Source organism: Phyllostomus discolor, chromosome 1, assembly GCF_004126475.2.
Source record: "Phyllostomus discolor isolate MPI-MPIP mPhyDis1 chromosome 1, mPhyDis1.pri.v3, whole genome shotgun sequence".
Classification (NCBI taxonomy): Eukaryota; Metazoa; Chordata; class Mammalia; order Chiroptera; family Phyllostomidae; genus Phyllostomus; species Phyllostomus discolor.
In genome coordinates this window covers 154,746,979-154,762,892 of record NC_040903.2, presented here as the reverse complement: position 1 = coordinate 154,762,892, position 15,914 = coordinate 154,746,979, and the positions used below count along the sequence as shown (strand labels likewise).

The window sequence follows — 15,914 nt, the reverse complement described above, 5'->3', positions numbered from 1 at the left end:
CCTGATAATATCAGGTAGTTCTTTGCTCTCACTGTCACAAGGATGGATCATTTTGAAATTAGTAACTCTCTTTGGAAGATTGTAGTGAAATGTACACCTTCAAAGAGAGAAGTGTGCCTTTATTTTGTTTATTTATTTTTTAATCTTGGTGACTCTTGTGAAACTGGCTGATTTTAATTAAAGAGCACTGACATACAGATGTACCTGATAGAAGGAAAACACTTTATTTTAAAAAAATGTATCCTTGAGGCTCTTACATGACAAAGACCTTAAAAAAACTGTAGCAGTGTCATGATTTCTGTTATTTGGTTAATGGTGAATAGGGAGGTGATCAGAAGATGTAGTATGGTTCTTAACCATTATGTATAATGTATATTTTTTTAAACATCAGTGATGTTTCTGATCTGTTAAATAATATTAATATATTTATTTATTGAACTCTTATTGCCTGACATCCTCTGATATATAAACATGTAGCCTCCAGCTTCTGCTCAGATTTCCAGTGGAGATAAACACATAAATAACTAGTGTTGCATCATAGGGACATAGTGATGGTCTATGTGAACTATAATGGGAACAGAGATGACATGACATACATCTGGAATGATGAGTTGACGTTTACTAGCAAAATAGAAAGGGGATGCATGGCAAAAAGAGCCATGTAAACAAAGATAGAGCAACATTCAAATATTCAGTATGTTCGGCAAACACTATTCAGACCATAGTTGCTATTGCTAACGGTATATAGGAGGACATGGTAATGAGACTGAGACAATTGGGTGGGTTAGATTATGGGAGGTCTTTTTTATCTGTGGGAAAATTTTTAATGTTTTACTATAGGCAGTAATGTACATTGAAGATTTTTCAGCAGTTGAATGGCCTTACAAGATATGTATGGAAAGTTTCTTAGAATCAGGAGAGACTAGAGGCAGGAAGACACCAAAATAACATCAGCCTAGATTAATATGATGAGATTCTTCAGTAAGGCAGTTGGGAATGGTCAGAAAAGGTAATTTGAAGTAAATTTCCAGGTTGAGTTGAGGGACTTAGGAAATGATAGCACATGGAGTATGAGAGAGAAAGAAAACCAGCTAACTAAAGTTTCTCTTTGGGCCACTGAGTGGTAATGCTGTCAATCAACTTAGTAAATTGTGGAAAAGACCTTTTTTTCTTGATATGTCACATAAAAACAGCTACACATTCTCTGAGTAGTAGATGCTTGAAAGTATGGGCCTAGGAGAGTTTAGGAATATACAGGGTACAGCGGATGTAACGCCTGCTTGAGTGTGGTTGGTAGGGTAATAATTTATAGTTTTAATTTAAACATTTCACCTGTAATTTCATAGGTATGCTCAAGTATGATATTATGCTACAGAATTACAATTACTTGCTTATGATTTTGTAATTAAAAGGGGGCATTATTTGTGCCAGACCCTATATTTTTGTTATAAGTCACTGTGATGGGCAATAATTGGTACTTTTGGAAAAGGAAAAGCTTGCCCAGGGACACCATGTACATTGGTGACAAGGAAAAGAGGGTAACTATATCAGAGATTTATAGAGATACTGGGTTTCTAGATATATATATAGTTTTTTCGATGACAATCTGGTGTTTGCATGTGTTTTCAACTTTTAAGTTGATACTGAGTTTCTTACAAACTGTTTTTCAAAATATAAATGTTCTCACTGATTTTTAGATTGAGATTCTAATGTATTGCCAACTGACCAGTCGACAAAAGTTGCTGTATCAGGCACTAAAGAACAAAATTTCCATTGAGGATTTATTGCAGTCTTCTATGGGCTCTACCCAGCAAGCACAGACCACCACCAGCAGCCTCATGAATCTGGTTATGCAGTTTAGGAAGGTAAGAGCTTGGGTTAGCTGCCCTGGAGTTCTCTGTATTAGCCTACTTCAAGAGAAAGGCCTCTAAACTTGATGCCAAGTAAATGTTGTTAAAAAGAGATGAAAATGGGAAAGTATTTATTCACAAAGGTAAACATTCATAGTTTGTGATTTCCCCATCACTTTATAATGTATGCACATAACAATGTTGTCTTCTTTTCCTTTCTCTTAGGTGTGTAATCACCCAGAGTTATTTGAACGACAAGAAACTTGGTCTCCATTTCATATTTCCCTAAAGCCATACCAGATTTCAAAGTTTATCTACCATCATGGACAGATCAGGGTCTTTAACCATTCACGAGACAGGTGAGCACATATAATATCTGTTTACTCTGAGTGTTTTTGTAATTTGGGAGATTGTGGAGATAAATTTGGTGGAGAGTACATTCCTCAGCAACACATATTAAACAAAGGATGGACAACTATTTGTTGAGGAATCTTGTGGTAGGAGAGTCTTCGCACTGTCAAGGGTTTCCCTAGATGACCTTCAAGGCCCTGGCCACTTCTGGTTGCTTTTCCAAATGAGGAAGGTGCACCTGTGTGCAAATATGTACTTGTACCAAAAGAGGTCAGCAAGTGTCTCTGCTTTATTATTGAAATTGCTTTGTGGTGGCTTATTTTACATATGGAATAGCACTTGTGAGAGAATTGATTGGATTTCAAAATAATCAAATTTATTCTCTCGGAATCAGCAATGACAGATTGCAATAAAGGTGAAGTGGTTGTTAATGGTAATGTGCTAGAGACCACTTCCATTCAGAAAATAGGTGTGTAAGTTAATTCTGCATCTGTGAGTGAGGGTGGTACTGGCTTCTGGATTTTTTAACAAGCTCCCAAAGAGGAGCACACCCACATTTGACAACCATGGATTTAGAAAGCTGCTTCTGAGGAGAAACAGTATAAACAATACTGTCCAAATAATTATTGATATGTAGCCTAATGCAGCTGAAATTGAGACATTTCATTGGTTTAATTTTAAGAATCCTATGTCTGATAGTTTCAGGCTAATACTTAACTAGACAGGCAGAAGGAAGCGGATGGAGTGTAGTGCTTTTTGTTTATAGTGTACGATAACTTAGGGTGCTAGTTTATGAGTCTCTGAAATAAAATTAGACTACTTTAAACTAGTATTATCTTATACCTCTTAAGTACTATTACTTTCTGACTTTTTACGCCATGATTTTTGCCTGGTAATAACAAGTTTCTTTAAAGTATAAAGAATTTCAAACCTAAAAGACTATATTTAGTTTGGAACCTCCAGTCTAGTTAACTTCCCAGTATTTATATTTGTGTTTGGATTTATTTTATTACCTTACAGGTGGTTAAGGGTTCTTCTTTCTCCATTTGCACCGGACTATATCCAACAGTCTCTCTTTCACAGAAAAGGTTGGTGTTTTTATCTTTGGGAAGGAAAGGATGATAAGGATTTACCAGGATGCTTCTCTTTGTTTGCTAAGTAACTAATTTGGAATTACTAGTAGTTTGCCTGTACACTAGGTTTTTATTTATAAAGTCTAGATAAGGTTTAAATAGCTGTGACTGGTGTGGCCCAGTAGGTTGAGTGTCATCCTGCAAAGCAAAAGGTTTGACTCCCAGTCAGGGCACATGCCTGGGTTATGGGCCATGCCACGAGTTGGAGGTGTGCAAGAGGCAATGATTGATGTTTCTCTCCCTCTCTTTTTCCCTCCCTTCCCCTCTCTCTAAAAATAAACAAAATCTTAAAAAAAAAAGATTCTTTTACCAAATTTTAGTAAATTAGTCAACTTCATCTATAGATGCTTGTGATTTGTGACTGTAATAGGAAGCAACAAAAATTATTACATTGACCTTCCATGTTTATTTTATACCTGATTCTTAAAACTTAACACTCTTAAAACTTGACAGAGACAGTTCAGGATTCTCATTGATGTGACTTAGTTTCTGCCCCCTTAGTCTAAGGAAAAGAAGCTGCTCAACTGAGAACATTGTCCAAATTATTACGGCAAGGTTCAGAATCTTTCACCTGTGTCTTTTTCTACCCCACCCCCCGCCCCAGCGTGATAAAAAGAGGAAGGAAGTTAACCAAGGATATAAAAACCCCAGATGTAACTGATGAGCCAACTTCACTCTGGCTCATCTATGCCATATCTCATAGATCTGCCTCTTCCACTTGTGATTGTAGTACAAAAATGTGGCTCTCTGACTTCCATCAAACTAACTGTGGTTTGGAACCTTTAAAAATGTTTTGATTATTAAGCCAAAATCCAGCAGTTCAGTGAGCAGACTTTAGCTGAGTATTATCTCTTGGCTTGTTACTGCCTTTGACTTTGCACTTTGATATTCTAGGTGTTAATGAAGAAAGCTGTTTTTCTTTCCTTCGCTTTATTGACGTATCTCCAGCAGAAATGGCAAACCTCATGCTTCAGGGACTTTTGGCCAGGTGAGAAGTTTGCTCATTGTTTGATGAGAGAGCCATTAGAAATAAACAAGGTCAAAGATTGAATACTGTGAAGGTTAAATATTTAACATTATATTAACTTAGGGAGCCTCTCATCCATTTTCTGTTGTTAAAAATAAACATTTTTATTGAGGAATCATAATTTTCTCTTGATCATTTAATAACTGCATGATACCTCATGGTATGCCATAAATAAAAATTATTCAGGCTCTTCTCCCAAATGCTACCAGATCTTCAAGTCTTCTTAATTTCTAGTTAGTCTACTGTATTTTATTTGCTTCTATAGGGCAAATGACAGCTGGTGATTACTTTAGTTAGAAGTGATTGCAGCATAGCCTGCCTTAAGAGTTCTGGGAAACTTAGTTCTATGTTCTTGTCTTTGGAATAATAGCTTTCACTTAATTTTATTATCTTGTACTTATATTGTAAATAGTGGCCTCATTAGGAAAGCCTATCTCCCTAATATGAGGATGTTTTTATGATAGAGTTTTTGTGATAGAATTAAATTTTTTTAGTACTGAGATGAGCTTTATGGAGGATTTTAGTTTTCATAGTAGCAAACCAAGTCATGCCAAAAGTAGAATTTATAGAATAAAAGTGTGAAATGACTTTATTCCAAAGTAGGAAAGAACTCTTTGCTCGGGGTTTACAAAAGAGAAATGTTAACAAGAGACAAAGTTCCTCACTGATGTGAACTACCTCAAACCTCCATGGAGCACTGAATAAGTATGTGTGCTGTGATTTGTTTCAGATGGTTAGCTCTTTTCCTGTCTCTGAAAGCCTCCTACAGGCTCCATCAGCTGCGCTCCTGGGGAGAGCCAGAAGGAGAGAGCCAGCAGAGATATCTGAGAAACAAGGATTTCCTTCTGGGGGTGAATTTTCCACTCTCCTTTCCCAACCTTTGCAGCTGCCCTTTGTTAAAGGTAAGCCTTTCTTTCAGTGTCAGTTATCCAAGTAGTACTCCATTCCCTTTTCTGTGAATCAGTAAAAGCAGTAACAAAGTAAATGATCTTCTGACAGAGCCAGAAAGTTCCCAGAGGAGTGGGAGCAGTGTACTGATTTATTATTTATTATATACATCTCGGTAGATATTTTGTGTGTTTGTATATGTGTGCATGTGTGTGTGGGTATATATGTATGTGTGTATATATAGGGTATACATATTAAATGTATATTTTTGTATATAACTTTACTGTAACACATCTTAAATATACAACTCTGAATTTACACATGTTTAAAACACTTGTGTAACAACTACCTACATTAAGGTATAGAACATTTTCGGCAGCCAGAAGTCTTCCTCATACTACTTCCCATTTAATACCTCTCATTCAGACAAACCAACAAATAAAGGTAATCACTCTTCTACTTCTGTTATTACAGTTGCTTTTGAACTTTATGTAAATAAAATTATCTAGTATGTACTCTTGCATTTGGTTTCTTTTCCCTCAGTATATTTATATACTTCATGTTGCACTATAGCATCCTTTTTTAATGCTATGAAGTATTCCACTGTCTGAATATACCACAGTTTAGTTTATTAATCTGTTTTACTGTTGGTGGATATTTGGATTGCTTCCAGTTTGCGGCTATTATGAATAAAAGTTCTATGCACATTCTTGTATGTGTCTTTTGATGAACATAAGCACTAATTACTTTGGGATATATATCCCAAAGGAGTGAGATTGCTGTAATCAGGTTTTTGTATATTTAGATTTAGTAGCCCCTGCCAAACATTTTTCAGAATGGTTTTACAGTTTACATCTCCATCAGCAATGTGAGAAATTTGCTATTGTGTTCATCATCCTTGCCTATACCTGGTATTTCCAGTCCACATTTTTGAATTTGTAGTGGTATCTCATGATTTAAATTGCATTGTCATGAAAAGTAATGATGTTGCATACTTTTCGTGTAATTCTTGGTCATTGTAAAGTAGGTGAAGGGGAAAGTGACAGGAAATAAGGTGACTGATGTAGGTCCAGATCCTGTAGGGCCTCATAAGTTACTGCTAAGGATTTGGATTTTATTCTGAATGAAATGGGTAGCACTGGAGAATTAAACGATATTTGCCTGTTTATATTGTGGTTCTTCAACTACATTAGAAGGTAGACATGTATCCTCTAGAACATTTAATGGGTCATTAGTCTCAACTGCTACCAAATGCAGGATGTTCTTTTGCTGGATCTGGTGTGTGTCCCCTGTACACTGGAGAAACCCATAGGATTTCCTTCTCTTCTGTGTTCTCAGTTGGTTTCTCAAGCATTGCTCTGTGTACTTTTTTTGGAGATAAGGTCAGTAAAGCAAAAAGAGACTAGAATTGGGTTCCATCCTGTTTGGAATAATGTTAGTGGTGACAGAATGACTTCCTCCTAGTGAAATATTCACATATCTTGTGAAGAGTTCCTTAACCTCCTATAGACCAATTCACCAGCATGCGCTGGTATATATTACAGTACAGTCACAAAATTTTATTAGTTTTATTTTGCTACAGAAAGCACCATCCTCCCAAGGGTTTATTAAGCCCTTTTATGTAGACACCTGCATCTTATTTAACACTCAGAGATATGATATGTATTCTTATGTTTTATGAAAATATAGTAGTGTGTGTAGAGCACCTGTTCAGTTAGGTCCTATATTAGTTAATGAATTTCCTGAGAAATTCAGATGTGGGCAATATGCTTTATGGGAAATTCGTAGTGAAATCTGAAGGTTTATCTAATTAAAGTTACATTCACTTTCATTTTCCTCTTAAATTTATTTTCTGTTGTGGATAGACATTTGCTCTTGTATTGGCTTAGACGATACACTGAGTTGCTGAGCTAGGGGGGTCACAGGTAGCTGAAAGCTAATTATGTAAGTGTAGAAACACTGTTCTGCTTTTGGACTCCAATATCCATATGTTGAAAAACCAACCAGTGTATTTTGCAGTTTGTTGATGTATCTATTTTAGGAAATCTATGCTTTCAAATAAGCAAAATGATCTTTACATGGTATCTTCTAGCCTTAAAGGTTAGCCTAGGTTCTGAACAAGGATTATGTCGTTTGAAGCTCCCTGTGTCATAGTTAGTAAAAATATAATAAAGCCCATTATATCTGTGGGTATTGAAGTGTGATCATGACTCAAGTCAAGAATGTTTTATATCAACACTTGATAAGCATGTAGATGTACCAAATATTACACATACATAAATTTTTTAAATAAAATATTTACAAAACAACATGCATTTATATAGTGTACCCTGATTGTTTTTTACTCTTTTTTTTTTTTTTTAAGAGAGAGCTGGAAACATTTATTTATTTTGAGAGAGAGAGAGAAATATCAGTGTGAAAGAGAAACATCATTCAGTTGCCTCTCCAACTGGGGACCTGGCCTGGCATGTGCCCTGACTGGGAGTTAAACCAGTGGCCTTTTGGTTTGCAGGCCATTGCCCAGCCCACTGAGCTATACCAGCTAGGGCATTTTTATTCTTTTTAAAAATTTTAGTGGGAACCTACTAAAAATGATTTCATTACCATCCCTATCATGGTTTGAAAAAATACAGCACTTGATGACTATATAATATTAGAATAGCTAGAGAACTAGATAGAGTCATCACATCAAAGATTCTGGATCATTCTTGTAATAATAGTAAAGAGAAGAAACTAATATTTTGATGTTTTTGACCTTATGGAAGAGTCTCACTTTCTGAACATGAAAGGTAAGACCAGAAGTTGCTCAGAGAACATTATTATACATATTCATTCCAGAGTTACCCTGACATATAGCTACTCATCAGGGTCCATCTCTGTCTTAGTATATTCTGGCATATATCTGTTATATCTCTGGTATTCAAAGATAGTATAAATAAAAATAAGTGATTTTGAAAGAACCAGCTGACTCAAACTTGAACACAGTAGTTTATTATGGGAACTATTCCCCAAAAATGACCTTGTTGGAATATGCCTATCACCATTATTTTGCTTTTCTCACCCTGGTTTCTTTGAGCTGATTTTTCTTATTCATCTAGATAAAATTGGTTTTGTTTGATTTACAAAGAAGAGTAGAGAAGGATATTTTGGACACCTGATTCTTTAGGACAGATTTCCAAAATTCAGTAGTTAAGAGTATAAAAGTTGCCCTGCCTGGTGTGGCTCAGTGGTTTGAGTGCAGGCCTATGAACCAAAAGGTCGCTAGTTCGATTCCCAGTCAGGGAACATGCCTGGGTTGTGGGCCAGATCCCCAGTTGGGGGTGCGTGAGAGGCAACCATACATTGATGTTTCTCTCCCTCTTTCCTTACCCTGTCTCTAAAAATAAACAAATAAAGTCTTTTAAAAATATATTATAAAAGTCAAATTTTTAAGATGCATGACATTTTAATGTGCATACACACATCAAAACCACACTATTAAATTTCATGGTCTACTCTGACCCTGCAAGATTTTAGTTTTTAAAAAAACATTGAAAAATTAGTCTTTTAAAAAATAATTCATTAAATATTGACAGCAGTGCTGACTTAAATGTAGTAATTATCTATTGTGCTGATGTTTACATTTGTCAATTTTGGGGGGGTGGGTTTTTAAGAATTTGTTTATTTCTTTAGAGAGAGTGGAAGGTAGGGAGAAGGAGAGGTAGAGAAACATTGATGTGAGAGAGAACTACCAATCGCTTGCCTCTCACATGCTCCCCAACCAGGGACTAGGCCCACAGCCCAGACGTGTGCCTTGGCCAGGAATTGAACCAGTGACCTTTTGCTTTGTAGGACAATGCTGAACCCAGCTGAGCCACATGGGACAGAGCGTTGTCAATTGATTTTAAACACAAGGTCTTAGGTTCTTTTTGTTTGCTGCTTTGTGTAGGATAAATTCATCATATGCGTGCTTTGTGCCTTTTATTCCTGATGTGACTTGGTTGCTGTCATTGAGGTCTACAAAAATACTTCTGGCATTGTTAGTACAATTTACAAATCCTGTGAAAGTCCCTTTGCTTAAATAGGAGTCCAACAACTGTGACATCCGATAATTTTTTATTTCACAGAAAACAGGCTTACCTCTCGCATACCCCCAGCTGGGGACCTGGTCTTCAACCCAGGTGTGTGCCCTGACTGGCAGTAAAACCCATGACCTTTCAGTGCACTGGCCTGCACTTAATCCACATAGCCACACCAGCCAGGACTGTGTTGGGCATTTTTTAATAGGAGTATTGCATCAGATGGAGAGTACTTTGAAGGAGACTGAAGTTTAAACACATAAGAATAAATATACAATTTTTTAATAAATAAATTCCAGTTTTTCTGGGGTCCCCTGTTGTATAAAAGAATAAATTTTTAAAAAAACCAATATAGTCTAGCTCCATATAGAAGTGTCAGGGGACTCTGATTTGGATATGGCTAAGCAGTGACAGTGGAGGAATCACTTCCAAAACCTAGAGTTGAAGAAAGGATCCAGAAGGAATGGTAAATTCTATGTCAAGTTTACAGTGAACACTTTGGCACAAGATTAGGATCTCTTTGATGCTAGGAGTGATTTATAGTGAGAAACATTCTGATTAGAAAGTGTTGAGCCCTGATGAGTGTGGGACCAAAACAAAACTTCTCAGATTCAATTCCGGGTCAGGGTTCACGGGTTGCGTATTTGGTCCCTGGTCGGGTTGCTTATGAGAGTCAACCAGTCAATTTTTCTCTGCCTCTCTTTCTTCCTCCCTTCCCTCTCTAAAAATAAATACATAAAATCTTTAAAAATAGAAAATGTAGAGAGTAGGTAATGAAGTATGATAATTAAAAAGAATAGGAAGGTATTTCAGGAGGGAAAGTTGGGTTTAAGTCAAAGTTGAGTTTATTAAGAAAAAAGAGACTCAGATTGGAAATCTGAAAAGGAAGAAGGCAACAAAAAGAGAAATTGAACATAAAGGAGAGACAGTTGATGGGGATGCAAAATTGCCCAATTTACCTGGTAGAAAACTAGCGAATACTGGCAGAAGCTCTAAAATTAACAGAGAGATTCTTCTCTACCACAAAGAATGTTTATAGTGTCCAGAAAGACTAAAACTGAGCTTAATTAATGTGAAAAATGGGCAATATTAAGCAGTTGTCTCTTTTTCCTTCATTTTTTTCCCCCATGTGAGAATGCAATTTAAGTGTTTGGGCAATATATACAGTCCCTCTTGTCTTTGTGGCCTGGTTATTTTAGGCACCTTGCATTTACAAGGTTAAATTAATGTTTGCTGAATGACTTAGTGAGTGTTGATATATTATACAATGTTATTGTTGCCTTTCTTTTTGGAAACTTGGCATGTATTCTCATTTCAGGGAATGTCTTCTAGCCTAAAAGTAAAAGTATATTATTACTCAGTATTTAAAATAGAATCTTGTGAAGAGTTCTAACTTTTCCTTATGGGTTGGGCAACATGAGTGGGATTGGTAACTTGTTTAATCATTATTGACTTTTTTGTTATACATCAGTTATTTTTGTCCTTCATTTGAGCTGAGAACTAGAAGCATTTCTTAACACTAAGGAACACCAGCAGGAGTTAATGTATAGATAGCCCAAGAGTACTAGCAAAAAGGGTCAGTTGTGGATGTTAGCCCCTATATTAGTCATCTGTACCTACATAACAAATTACCCTAAAATCTAGCAGCTTAAAACAATAAATATTTAGTATCTCACAGTTTCTGTTGGTCAGGAACTTGGAAACAGGTCAGTTAGGTGGTTTTGGCTCTTAGGAGGTCAAGATATCAGCTAGGGTTCCATAGTTACCTGAAAGATTAAGTAGAGCCATAGGATCTGCTTCCAAGGTAGCTCACTTTCATGTCCAGCAAGTTGCTGTTGGCTGGAGGTCTCAGTTCCTTGCTGTGTGGGCTTTTCCATGAGGCTGTTTGAGTGTCGTCATGGCAAGGCAGCTGGCTTTCCTCAAAGTGAGTGATTCAAGAGAGGGAGAGCAAGCAAACGAGTCCAAGAAGGGACCACAGTGCCTTATGAGCTAGTTTTGGGAGTTATTAAATCCAGCTCACTCCCAAGGAGCAGGGAATTAGGCTTTACCTTTTGAGAGAGAGGTATGAAAATTATGGACATATCTCAAAAGGACCACAGATCTCTACTGCTGGGCTGATGCCTTGATATTACTTCATTATAAAGTTTGTTTTGCTATTCACTGTCCTGAGATTTTGGCTTAGAATATAGCCAGGTTCTGGCTGTGACAACATGAAAGTTCTTAAACAGGAAAAGATGTTGGTATCTCTCCCAGCTCTCCAGGTCACCCATCTGTTTATAATTTTATTAACCACAGCAAATGTCAGCTGTATTTATATTAAAAACAGTATAATACCTGGCTTTCATCTTCAACAGGATTTCATTGTTCATAAGGCCTAACTCCTAGTGAGCAAAACTTTTCCTTGCAAACTCTTCCATTCTGTGTCTTGCATTATCATTTGATTTGTCAATTTAGTTCTGATTATGTAACTTCTATTATTCATAAACATAATGCTGAAGAGATGCTATTTCTCCAGTTCTTTGTTTTGCTTTCTTTTGTGGTACTAGGAAATGGAGTATCCTTGTTTTAATATGCAAAGTAAACACAAATTATATTTCAAAGGTTTGATGGAAGACCATACAAATTGAATCTAGATTCCATGATCAAGATCAGTCTTAAAAGTAAAGTTTGGGTTATTCTTAAGCAGATGGACTTGAGAAAAGTGACAGGGGACATGCTGAAATCAGAAACAAGAGTCAAGAATCTTTCTCTTACACTATTCAAATAATAATTTTGAGTAAAATTCCTTTGGACCTACCAAATTAGCTTTAAATTAATTTTTCCTCAGCTTTTTCTTAAGGCAGAAAATCCTTCATTCTGTTCTCTCCTATGCCTTCCTTTGTCTTATAAATAGTAGTAGGTATTGTTTCAGCAGCTTGTCTCCTAAATACAGCTTCCTATCATCAGAACAGGGTAAAGGTTTTGTTCTTATTCTTTTGAGGACAGATAATGAATATTGGCTTAGGTGCATACTGTCATCTTGTTCTTGGTAAGCTGTCTCAGATCACTTATTACTTTAGATCATATTCAGCAGTCTGACCCAATCTTAACGTCTCCTTGTTCTTACCCGGCAGTGAATATTAAACTTGAGTTCTGTGCTGCAGAGTTAAGGGAAGCACCACTCTCATAATACTGGCTTTGGGATAATACATACTGTAAACATCAAGGAACTAAGAACAAAGATAATGACACTGATCAGATAGCATTTCGGGGTGTTTTGAACAAAGTTTAGGGCCTTTTAAAAATCTCTTACTTGCTCTGGCTGGCGTAGCTCAGTGGATTGAGCGCGGGCTGCGAACCAAAGTGTCGCAGGTTCGATTCCCAGTCGGGGCACATGCCTGGGTTGCAGGCCATGGCCCCCAGCAACCTCACATTGATGTTTCTCTCTCTCTCTCTTTCTCCCTCCCTTCCCTCTCTAAAAAATGGGTAAATAAAACCTTTAAAAAAAATCTTACTTGACATGAATGCTTGTCTGATACTGTTTTTCTCTTTTGATGCTACATTCCTCTTAATTTCATTGTGCTCCACCCTGCTTAACTGGTGAGAATTTCAAGAAGGAAAAGTTCAAAACTTTCATAAATTTATTCTTGCATACCTCCTTCCCCACTGTGGGCTTTGGCTAGGGCTCTTTTCTTATATGGTTTTGCAGGAATTAAAAAATACAAGTCTTACACATATGAATCTTTTCTTTTTAATCTTGTTTTTTGAAAAATAAAGACAGAAACAAGAATTTATAGTAAATATACTATTTAGCCATCTTTTGGGGAGGAAGAACAGTTTTTATAATATAACCAGTTCAGTGTTCTATAAAGAATGATGATTGACAGAAATACAGTAACACCACTGATTCCATCTCCCATCTCAGTCTCAATGAAACTATTGTTGTGGTAAGGGTCTACTTAGGCATCATACATGTTGAAAGCTTATATACTCTACAACTGTAGTAAGCAAATTATGTCATGAAATGGGGAATATTTCAGATTTTGCAATTTAAAATATACAAAAGAACATTAAGGTTTTTTATTTTGAGAGGAGTGGTGTGTATATAAGTTTTATTATTTTTTTTAAAGATTTTAGTTATTTCTAGGGAGGGGGGAGAGAGAGAGAGAGAGAGAGAGAGAGAGAGAGGGAGGGAGAGGGAGAGGGAGAAGAAACATCAATGTGCAGTTGCTGGGGGTTATGGCCTGCAACCCAGGAATGTACCGTGGCTGGGAATCGAACCTGGGACACTTTGGTTCCCAGCCCGCACTCAATCCACTGAGCTATGCCAGCCAGGGCTAAGTTTTATTATTTTTAATAATTGTATTTTTATAGACTTTTTTTTATTTATTTACTTTTAGAGAGGGGGCAAGGGAGGGAGAAAGAGGGAGAGCAACATCGATGTGTAAGAGATACACTCACCCAACTGGGGATCTGGCCTGCAACCCAGGCATATACCCTGACTCGAATCAAACCAGCAACCTTTTGGTTTGCAGACTAGCACTCAACCACTGAACCACATCAGCCAGGGCTATGCAAAAGTCTTAAACACCGTTTTTTATTAAATGCTTAGAGAGTTTTGATTGACCATTGATGAACAATCCTGCCAACAGAAGTTTTCAAAAAAAAAACATTTTTGCTAAATGTTAATTTGCAACTACAATATCTATCTGTCATCATTTCCTTAGATCACAAGAGCTGCCAACACACCTTGTAGAAAGCTCTGGGAAACCACTCTGTTCAGGGTTTTTCTGTATTTCATTTTCCCCCTTTTTGTTTGGTTACTTAAAGTATCTTTGAAAATAGAATCCATATAGTCTAGCAGTAGATCTGTAAACAGTATGCCCTTAAGAAAAAAAAAACAAAAAAATCAATTTCTAAGTAATGACCTGATGTTAGCATAAGTGTTTTTTTGTTTTGGTTTTTAATTTTAAACAAGACATGAAGAGTAAAGTATAGACCCTTTTTAAATGGGTAAGTCTCTAACTGAGGGGAAGACATCTGTGCATTTTCTGTGCTACACTGCGGTTAAGAAGTGTGCAGTTGCGGTGCCTGTCATTCTGCCCTACTTATTTTCTTTATTTTTTTTATTTATTTTTTATTGTATTTTTTTCTGCCCTACTTATTTTCACTTAAGACTTTTACATGGAGCCAAAAAAGTCTACAAAAGCCTTACTTCACTGCTGTGTGCATATTGTGGTGCTGGCAGCTAGATGCGTATAGCTGCCAGTGCCTACAGTGTAACGAGACATTCAAGAGCATGAGGCAGGGACAATAGAATAGCAAAACCTGTGGCCATATTACAACAAGGTCACATCTCCTTACAGTGTGACATTCTGTTTCGTTCTTTCTTTTCTTTCTTTCTCTCTTTCTCTTTCTCTCTCTTTCATTTCTTTCTTTCTTTCTCTCTTTCTCTGTTTCTTTTCTTCCTCTCTATCTTTCTCTCTTTCTCGCTCTTTATCCCTCCCTCCCTCCCTCCCTCCCTCCCCTCCCTCCCTCTCTCTCTTTCTTTCTTTCTTTCTTTCTTTCTTTCTTTCTTTCTTTCTTTCTTCTTTCTTCTCTCTCTCTTTCTTTCTCTCTCTCTCTTTCTCTTTCTCTCTCTCTTTCTCTCTTTCTTTCTTTCTCCTAATTTGCTTTAGGTCAAACTGAGTAACAAAGTAGTGAACCTTCTTTTCTATCCTATCCCCTCAAGCATCCTACACAGTGGTGTTTAAGGTGTCCTTTGTGTTCTTCTCTGTTACACACTGAATTATCCCGTGTCCAGCTGTGTCTGGCAGTTCATGTCATTTATGTGAAGGAAATGTGGGTAGTGTGGTACCAAGAACTATTTGTACTAGGCTTGATGGGCCAATGTTAAGAGAAAATAATCTAGAACAGGATAGATTGAGCAAAATATGCTAGAGGTAGTCATGGTTTCTGTAAAGCTAAGGCTATGTATGTTGAACATTTTGAGCCAGTGAATTCTTTTTTTAAATCTGGAATCATAAAGCTATAAATCATCTTGACTTAGTGACTTCCAATGAGACTGCCATCTTAACACATATCATGTAAGATGAGTGAACATGTTCTAATTTGGGAATGACCACGTCTGGGAAGTCAGGGCTTTTTCTACAAAGGTATCACCAGTGACATATTGTGTTAAAAGGATTTCCTACAGTGAAAGTTGTAACCCTTTCTTACTAATAACTATAATGTTGATGAGAAAATAGTCGAAGGAAATATTTATTATTTCATCTTTTACCTTTGTACACTAGGAGTGAAGTGAAAAAAAGAATAGGCTTTTGCCCTGACTGGCTTGGCTCAGTTGGTTGCCCGTGGTCCCACAAAATGAAGGTCCACCAGTTTGATTCCCAGTCAGCACACAGGCCTGGGTTGCGGGCCAGGTCCAGGGTTGGGGGCATGGGAGAGGCAGCCAATTGATGTTTCTCTCACATGTTGATGGGCGTGTGGTGTCTCCCCCCCTTCTCTTTCTCCCTCCCTTCTCCTCTCTCTAAAAATAAATAAATAAAATATTTAAGAAAGAAAGAAATCCTTTTTTTTAAAGGCTTCTGTTGGTTTTTGCCATTTGACAATGCCTAAAATGAGGGTA

At 36.9% G+C, this 15,914-nt stretch overlaps 1 protein-coding gene across 1 annotated transcript in view; it reads left to right on the top strand.

The window, feature by feature from the left end:
• The window catches only part of INO80 (INO80 complex ATPase subunit), a 127,071-nt gene that overhangs the window by 63,224 nt on the left and 47,933 nt on the right, over nt 1-15,914 (top strand). Inside the window, 5 exon segments of the mRNA XM_036017321.1 lie at nt 1,698-1,865; nt 2,076-2,209; nt 3,222-3,289; nt 4,229-4,322; nt 5,092-5,263. Coding sequence (XP_035873214.1) covers nt 1,698-1,865; nt 2,076-2,209; nt 3,222-3,289; nt 4,229-4,322; nt 5,092-5,263 — 636 coding nt within the window.